Source organism: Camelus dromedarius, chromosome 27 (assembly GCF_036321535.1).
Source record: "Camelus dromedarius isolate mCamDro1 chromosome 27, mCamDro1.pat, whole genome shotgun sequence".
NCBI classification, from domain to species: Eukaryota; Metazoa; Chordata; class Mammalia; order Artiodactyla; family Camelidae; genus Camelus; species Camelus dromedarius.
Genome location: NC_087462.1, coordinates 18,572,602 through 18,581,724, shown reverse-complemented (window position 1 = coordinate 18,581,724; position 9,123 = coordinate 18,572,602). Strand labels below are relative to the sequence as shown.

Below are 9,123 nucleotides of genomic sequence, written 5' to 3'. Positions count from 1 at the left end.
CTTTCATCCATCCCTTCCGCTCTCCCTCCTCTTCTCACCTCCCTCCCTCTCTCCAGCTCCCATGTCTTCTCAGAGGAAGAGAACCAAAAGAGGACAAGGAGCAGCCCTCAGAAGCTGACCAAGGAGACCCCTTTCTTGACTCTGGCCCCGCCCTCCAGCAGAGCGCACGCGCACCCCACCTCCCGGGGGCTCCTGGCGCTGCAACCGGGAACATCACAGCCACAGACTAGACTTGGCACAGACTTTGTGTTGTCAGAGCCCTGCAGACACTGCTTTGAGTGCTGTACGTATTAAATTCTGGGCTGAGGGAGGATGGGGACTGAATGTTATGAGCCTTGGTTCTAAATTGCCACCTCCCTCCGTGGGGGCGAGGCTGGTGTCTGTTTGGGCGCCTTCACCCCCCTGCCTTGTCCTGACTGCGTGCACGGCAGACCTGCTGTGGGGAAGGAGTGAGGCTCCAAGAGCAGACACCGGGATGATCAGTGGGGAGGGTGGGATTGCAGGGTCTGTTAGGGCAAATTTGGTGGCAGTGGATTTCAGCTGCATTTCAACTCTGCCTCTGACTCCATCTCACTGGAGACATCTGTGGTGTCCCTTCCTCTCCCAGCCTCAAGTTTCCATTCTGTGCAGCAAGGAGTCAGCCTAGTCCAAGTTTTCTCGGGCTTTTTATGGGTCTGAGACTGAATCTCCTTCCTTTACCTCTTCAGCCGCCGCTGCATCTGCCTCTACTGCCTGGAGAACTCTGGCTCTCTGGGGAAAGGGATTCCCCTGGAAACCATCTGAGGGGCTTCTAAGGAGGCTGGCTTTTTCTCTGCTCACTTTTCCTAATTTTGCTCTCTCGTGGTGAGTCCGGGGCTCCTGAGAGCTGGGTGCAGTTTCAGGATAAGAGTTTCAGCCACGGCATCAGTGGATTTGCATTTGAACCCTGGCTGTGTGCACTTGATCACGTTACAGAATCTACCCCAGGCCTGTTTTCACAGGAGATAATGGTATTGATTGCATTGCATTAAGTGGAGCATTAAATGCAATAAAGCAGGTGAAGTCCTAACACAGAGCCTGGCCCATGGTAAACCTGCAGTGAGTGCCGGCGTCGTCATCATCGTCATCATCGCTATTTACCACCTCCTCTCTTACTCCAGGGAAAGAGCCCCCCAGAGTCTGAGTGGGCAGCTTGGTCTGCCCAGTGCACACCAAGGGGTCCCTGGCTTGAGGCCTCGGGGTGCGCGTCCGAGGAAGACACTCCACCCAGAAGACCTCCAGCTTCTGTGCACAAATCCTCCAGCAGGCTTTGTGCCAGGCACCCCAGTGCCTCGCCAGTGTCCACACTTGTGGGCTGTTGGGAGGATAAAAAGGCTCCCACCTGCACAGCACTTGGCCCAGTGCCTGCCCACAGTCCTCAATGAACTAGCCAACAGGACTGCTGTCACCCCCACTGGGATCAGCCACCTCTGAGGCCACACGACAGTGTGATGAGGTGCAGTCAGAAGATGTGGGCGGGGGCAGGCTGGGGACTTCAGGGAATTTGTTCAGCCACTCTGACCCTCGGTCTTCTTGTCTGTATAGTACCACTCCCTGCACAGGGTTGTTAGGGGAATGAAATGATCTTAACACAGGAATGAGGATTGCATGAGCTGTAATCCTGGTCCATATTTCATGTCCCACAAGCTCCACTCTTTTCGCTGGGGGCCTTTGTCCTGTCCCCATGGCAGTGTGGAGAAGGGAAAGAGCCTGACAGACATTCTTTCTCTGCCTCCTGTCCCCAGAGCCTTCAGCTCCAGGCTGCACTTGGCCCCACATTGAGTTGACCAGCAACCAAGACGCAGGAAAACTCACAAGGAAGGGACACACATGCCTTTTTTTTTTTTTTTTAATTAAAAAGAACATAAGAAAACAAAAAACACTTGCCCGCATGTGCTGTGATGAAACATCACAGGCATGTAAAGTACATACAAAAACAAGAGCTGGATCCCAGGAGCTGCACACATCGACCCCAGGACAGAGGTCTGCAGCCCCTCCCGGGCTAGGAAAAAGGAAACACTCAACCTTGTTTCTCTTGGAAGACTCAGCCACCTCCAGCTCACTGGTCCATGACTTGCACACAGGAAGCTGGGCTTTACAAGATTTTGCCAGTGGGCAGTGCCTTGATAGGGGTGGTTTGGGGTGGACACCGCTCCTGCTCATGGTCTGCAGGGCTGGGGAAGCGACACACCTCTGTGGGGAGAGGCTGGACCCTGTCCCGCAGGGGCACGGATCTGCGCGTCCCTCCTTGAGTAGTAGTAAAAGGGGTGACATCAGGGAAGTTGGGGGCCACAGAATAAGGACTTGGATCAAGAAGAGACATGCCAAGGGCTGGTACTAAGTTGAGATGGATGGCTGGCAGGCAGTGGGGAGATATGGACATGTTTGCCATGATCCGCTTTTCTCACTGACTTTCCTTGGCTGCTCAACCAAGTCTTCCACCCCTGCCTCCACTGGCCCAAACTTTGGGAGTCACAGAGACCTGGACTTGACTCCCACCTCTGCCACTTCCTAGTTTGTATAACCCTGGGAAAGCTGCTTAACTTCCTCAAGCCTCAGTTTTCTCACCTTTTAAGTGGGGGGTTCATATGACCCTCACAAGTGGGCTGTAAGTAGTAAATGTGATCACACCTTCAAAGAGCTTAGCACAGCGCCCAGCCCATAGTAAGTGCTCAGTAATTGGTCAATATGATTACTGTCTTGCAGGCACCAGTACTTCCACAGCAGAGTTGGTTGGGGCGTGTGGATGGATATTTGATAAACACAGGGTTTACACCATGGTCTAGAAAAAGGGTGAATTCCTCTGAGCCTCCTGTGTCTGTCTGGGCAGTTTGGAGGTCTCGGACCCCATGGATGCTGGCATGGGGGACCCTGGGCGTGTCCACCTGGCTTGGGAGCTGGTCCATTTCTAGACCTCAGTGCCCTCCCTGGGGTAGAGGACACTGTTCGTGCTGATGCTGTTGTAGAAGTGAGGGCTGAACTGGTTGAGGACTGAGCTTCCGTAGCCGAGGGCGTTGGTGGGCATGGCATTGGCCCATTCGCCCCCTCCTGCGTGGCCGCTGATGTTGCTGAGCGGGGTGTAGGAGTTGAAGTTCAGCAGGTTCTGCCCCGTCTTGTCGGCGGGCTCCGGGCTCGGTCCTGGCGTGGCCACAGGGCGGCTCATGGGGCTGGACCCGCTCACGTAGGCGGACATGGTGGAGAGGAAGTTGTTGAGGCAGGGGGTGCCTGGCGAGGGTGGGGAGCACTGCTTCTCCGGGGAGCTGTTGGTGCTCGGCGAAGCACCGTCCAGGATGTCCTGGGCCTCTGCGGTCTTGGGGCTGCCCGCCAGGAGGCTGCTCTCCGTTTTCTCCGAGGCCAGGGAGCCCGTGCTGGAGGAAACATCTGATTTTCTCTTCCTCTTCCTGCGGAAATTTCCATTGTCGAACATCTTCTCACAGTTGGGGTCCAGGGTCCAGTAATTCCCTTTGCCTGGCACAGAAGGGAGAAGGTGAGTGGGGGGTGGATGCAGGGCTTGGCTTCTGACCCTTCTTACTGCCATAAACTAAAACCAAAAGTAAGGAATGCAGAAAGGCCAAGAATAAGCACCAGGAATTCCACAAACCAACCGCACACCACACCACCCGGCCTTTCTTTACACACCCGCCTCATACCTAGGCACTCTGGGAGCACAAAGCAAGGGAGGCAGAGCCGGGAAGTTCACACGGCGGGTCTCTTCAAGAAGTTCAAGGACCAGGGGAAAGGAGAGGAAACGGGTTCTTCCATTGCTGATGTGAAAAACTCAGGAAGAAATTCAGGGCTCCCTGAAAGTCCTGGGCACAGACTCCCAGGGCAGACTTGAGTCCTAGCTTCAGACGGAGGGACTTTGGGTGAGCCTCAGTTTCTTGGTCTGAAAAGTGGGCCCGTTGGACCTATCCCTCCTCCCTCAGGGTGACTGTGAGAAAGGACTAATGCTAGATGTGTCAAAGGGGCTTCGTCTGTGAGGCGAGGTAGAGTCTGAACTCTGCCTGCCCGGGTCTCTCGGCCTGAGGGGGAGGCCATTCATTGAAAGAGATGCTCGCCTCTGGGGGCGACAAACAGTCCTGCCCTCACCAGCCTCAAAGCAAAGGCAGAGGTGGGGTTCCTCTGAGCCAAACGTTGTTCCTGGGGTGGCGTGAAAGTGGACTTTAATTCTGGGAGGTGGACCCAAGAGCATTTAATATATTACTCTCTGTACGTCTCTATATTTTGGAATTTGAGCATTAGAAAGGAAAAGTTTGCACTCTGGTGTTCGAGAGACCTCTGTTAGATTCATGCTCCATCACGAACATGTCATTCTGTGTCACGCTAAGCAGGCTGCTTCTCCTCTGGGTGTTACTTTCCTCGTCTGTAAAATGGGTTTAACGAGATACCGTGCAGGGGTGAATTAAAGGAGACTATGTGACCAGGGCAGGCAGCACAATGTGACCTTTGGTGGTGGTTCCACAAATGTCCGGTCCCTTCTCAGCAGGTCTGGGACACACCTGGGCTTTGTCTAGTCCACACACTCATCCCCCAAGGACTTTCCACGAGCTGGGTGCTGGGGATTCGGATTAATTGTCACAATCACTGCAGTCCATCGAGTGCTTGTTAGCACCACGCACCTCCCATACATCATCGCGTGACCCTACTGCCCACAAGCCTGCAAAGGAGCCACTGTTACAACCCTATTTTTCAGATGGGGAAACTGAGGCTCAGAGGTCACTGACTGGTCAGCGGCACAGCCGGGATCCAAACCCAAATCTGCTTCCGGGGTCCATGCTCGCAGCTGACTCCCTTTGGTGCCCAGTCTTGGGGGAACCAGCCACAGTCAGAGCTTTCTGGAGCGGGAGGACTGCAGCGAACCCTCCTCGGGGGCACCAGTGCCTGGCCCAGGCGGGGGCCGCCCCACCCCGCGCTCGCGGCCCCCTTACCCGGGTCGTCCTCGTCGCGGGGCACCTTCTTGAAGCAGTCGTTGAGAGACAGGTTGTGGCGGATGGAGTTCTGCCAGCCGGCCTTGCTCTTGTTGTAGAAGGGGAAGTTGTCGGCCACGTACTGGTAGATCTGGCTGAGGGTGAGGCGCTTGTCGGGCGCCCCGTGGATGGCCATGGCGATGAGAGCCGAGTAGGAGTAGGGGGGCCGCACGAGCTTCATCAGCTCCTCCTGCGAGGGGATGGGCAGCCAGCCCAGGTCGCCGCCCCCCAGGCCGGACACGCCGGGCAGCAGCTGCCTCTGCACGCCGTAGGTCTGGGGCAGGAAGGGGCTGGGGCCGGCGCCCGGCAGGTAGGGCGGTGGGGTCACGGCCGGCCCGTTGAGCCAGAGGTAAGGGTTGGGGGTGGCCCCGTACTCGCTCCCCTCGAAGGAGGGGGGCCGCTGAGGGCTGGGCACGCCCTGTGGGTGGAAGAAGTTCTCATAGTAGAAGTTCATCTCCGGGGGCTCCTGGCCGATGCTCGGGAACTGGGGGCTGCAGCGGGGCGGGGAGGGCACCGGGAGGTCGAAGGAGCTCATGCTGGGGCTGGGCCGGGCCGGAGCCACCTGCCTGGCACCTGCACGGGGAGCTGGCCCTGACAGGTGCTCAGCAGGCCCCGGCCTCCAGCCTCCGACTTATACCCCAGGGCTTGGCCGGCGGCCCCACCCAGGGGCGGCCACCTGCTGCAGACCCGCCCCTCCCTCCTTTGACAGCCATCCGTGTCACCGGAGGGGCACTTCCCCGCCGGCCACGGCCACCGTGGGGCCCATAATGACACGCTCCGAGGGCTTTCTAGCCGATATTACCAAGGCAAGGGCGCCGCCCCCCCTTCTCTCTCCTCTCCATTTCCTCTTCTTTCTGCTTACTTTCCCCTCTTTGTCTTTCTCGCCATCACCCTCCCCTGTGTTCCTCCTTCTTTCTGTCTCATCTTGTCTCTCTCTTTCCTCTTTCTCTCCTGAGTTTCCTACCCTTCTTGCTTTCCTTCCCTGTCCTCCCAGCCTCCCTGCATCTCACTCCTGGTCTCTTTCCTTCCCGCTACGCATTGCACTGCCCATGTCCTCTGTCCTTACAGTCTCTCCCTGTCTCTCTGAGTTTGTTTCTAGATCTTTCTAGAGCTCTGTCTCCTCTCACTCACATCCTCACCGTCTCTGCTTCTCTCCTTCCTTTCACTCTTGGGCTCCCTCTGCCTCACGTGGTCCCCGTGTTTCTTCCCTATCCTCTCTGTCTCCCTCTTCTTTCCCACCCTAACCCTTCATCCTCTGACCCCCTCCCCCAGATTGGAAGAGACACATTATCAGAAGCCACAGTTCTTGGTCTTTTGAAGTGAAGACACACTTCCTGGGGTTTTCCAGGAGAGAAGCTGTCCCTGGAGAAGCAGAAGAGCCCAGAGGAACCTAGCCACCGGCCAGTTTCAAAAGGGCAGCCAGTTATAGGCGCCACCCCTGCCACCACACACACACACACACACACACACACACACAAGCGCACACCCACTGCAGGCAGGAAGAGAAAGGCCTGGGGATTCTCTGAGAGGGGCAGCCAGGCTCATAAAAATAACAACCAAAGGAAGAGGACGTGAGTGGGACTTCAGGGGAAAACGAGAGCGGACCTGTGCTCTCCAGGTTTCCCTCTGGCTGCAGGGACGGGGCAGGTGGAGGGCTGCTTATCTGATCAAAGTCCTTTCATGTTCGAGTTTGTAGAGTCCCCAGGGGGCCACGGCCGGGAGGAGAGCCCTCCGCTGGCCCTTCCTCTCACTCCATCTCAGCCTCAGGCTCCTGAAGTCGCAGCTCCTGCCCACGAAGGCTTCTCTGTGCCTTGTGGCCAGTCCGCCTCCCTCCCTGGACTCTGTTCCAGCCACCTCTCCACCCCAGGGCAGGCCTTCAGCTTGGGGATCGGTGGTGGGGGTCCCCCTTCTCAGAGGATGGGCAACTGCCCCTGAGCAGGTTTTAGTAGCAGCTGGAGACGTCTGTCTGGGATCAGCAGATGGGAAAACCTAAGTGCGGCCCAAGGACTCACTGGCAGTGTCCCGATGCCCAGAGGGTGGGTTGAGATAACTGGGTGGGAGGGATTCCCCCCCCCAGGCCCTGAGGACCCACTTGTTCCCACCATAGAACAGCGACTGAAAGGTGGCCCTGAAAGGGCCTGACTGCACAGGGGAGGCTTGGGGTAAGCAGCCTTTGCACTTTCTTTCCAAAGAGTAAAGCGGAAGATGCCACATTTTTGCTTAGAGTTTCTCCACCAGCTCTGGCTTGTTGAGGGCAGCTCCTTGACTTTTCAAAGGACAGTCACACTGGGCCCATCAATACAGACCCAGAGCCTGACAATGAACCTGGCAATGTCGCTTCTGATAATTCATCCTTCAGAACAAAACAGAACAAGAATTAGATACAGGGGGGTTCCACCCTAGCCTTAGTTATAGCTGTAAGGAAGTCATTAATCTGAATGTCCAACCATAGGGGATTGATTGGTTAAATAAACTGAGTATCATCCAGAGGATGAAGTACTATGCAGCTACGAAAAAAGAGATTACAGAATATTTAGTGATATGGAAAGATGTTATGATCTAATAATACTATTGGAGAAACAGGCTGCAAAATACCATGATTTTTTTTTTTTAGTAAAAGATACACATTCATACACGCCTGTGAACTATGTAAGTATAAATGTCAAACTGTCAATGATCATTTCTGGGTAGAGAATTAGGTAGGATTTTTGTCATTGCTTATCTGTTGTTTCTAATTTTAGTGATTAGAGAAAGGTAAGCACATTTTGGGGATTAAAAGTCCAAAGAACCCGGGTTCAAACTCAGCTTTGCCGCTGAATAACTGTAAACCTGGACAAGTTTGGCCTCAGTTATTGCCAATGAAAGTAGGAATGATGCCGCTAATTCGTGTGGTTGCTGTGGGCGTTCAGTGAGGTGACTGATGCACGACACTTCACACGGTGCACAGAGACGCACTCAAACATTAGTTACTACTGCACATTCGAAATGTACAGTTCATCCCTGAATTTGCTACATTTCAAGTTAATCATTTTGTTTCAGCAGCGTGTGGGCAGGGGCTGCTGTGGCAGGCGGGGATTCACAATGAAGGAACAAAGGGAGGAATACTCAGGGCAGACACAATCTACTCTCCGATTGTAGAGCCGGACCCTGCCACCTGCCGCTGATGGTCAGGGAGCCCCGAGTCGCATGATAGGTTCACAGCTGAGCTGCGTCAGGACCCTGTCTCCTGACTGACCCCTTGTTCCGCCCTTTGCCTACTGCTGGGGTCTCCTTCCTTAGGCGTGTCTTTGAGGAATACTCACCTGAGTCTCCCTGTCGCACCTGGGCCTTGGTGCCTTCCCCTGAAGAGCCGAGAGAGCCTGGCCTGTCCGGAGGCCTTACCCACACGGGGGCTCCGGCCCAGGAGTCCAGCGGCCAGGGATCCCACCTCTCACATCCTCCCCGCATCTCGTCACAGGGCCAGGCCATCAGGCCAGGGGCACCCAGCGCATCCCAGAGTCCTCGAGCCCAACTTCACGAGCACTGTCGCAGTCCTCGGGGTGGGTAAGAGGAGCTGCCTGTCCCACCCCCAGGGGAGGTTTAGGAGCTACATCCCGGAAGCCCCCCACCCATCCCAGGACCCCTGAGGAAAGAGCCAAATGTCTCTATAAACTGGGGTCCTTGTGGAGATGAAATTATTTCAGGCTTTTTGAGATTTCATGTAAGTGGAAATCCAAGCCTGGGAAGACATGGCCAGCTTCAGCGGAAACAGTAAAAGGTTGGGTAACCAGGTATGTGGGGCTGCAGTCTGCATATTACAGCCCAGAGGGAGGCCTTCTTGAATGAGAACGACCATATATTCTGGACCCCAGGTTGGGACAGCTGGGACAAGGCTATAGAGTATGAAAAACGTGGGCTCTGGAGTTCAGCGGAGCTGGGTGCACATCCCTGCCCAGTAGCTGTGTGATCTTGGCCATGTTTCTTGGTTGCATAAGGCCTCAGTTTGCTTATTTATTAAATGGAGCTACAAATAGAACCTGTCTCATGTGGATTTTGCAGGAAAAAGCAATGTGAAATGTGTCACATGCAGGGCCCAGGATACCACTGAGGAGGATGGCAATGTTGAACGCCTGGGTACCGGAGGACGGGTATTGACAGG

The 9,123-nt window shown here is 55.3% G+C and overlaps 1 protein-coding gene across 1 annotated transcript; it reads right to left on the bottom strand.

Moving 5' to 3' along the window:
* Positions 1-1,860: 1,860 nt before the first annotated feature.
* Positions 1,861-5,601, bottom strand: FOXI1 (forkhead box I1). The gene is made up of 2 exons (XM_031437769.2): positions 4,947-5,601; positions 1,861-3,486 (listed from the first exon to the last, which is right to left on the bottom strand). Exons 1-2 carry the CDS (start codon positions 5,518-5,520, stop codon positions 2,927-2,929), a joined length of 1,134 nt encoding a protein of 377 aa, XP_031293629.1. The 5' UTR covers positions 5,521-5,601; the 3' UTR covers positions 1,861-2,926.
* Between the last annotated feature and the right edge of the window lie 3,522 nt (positions 5,602-9,123).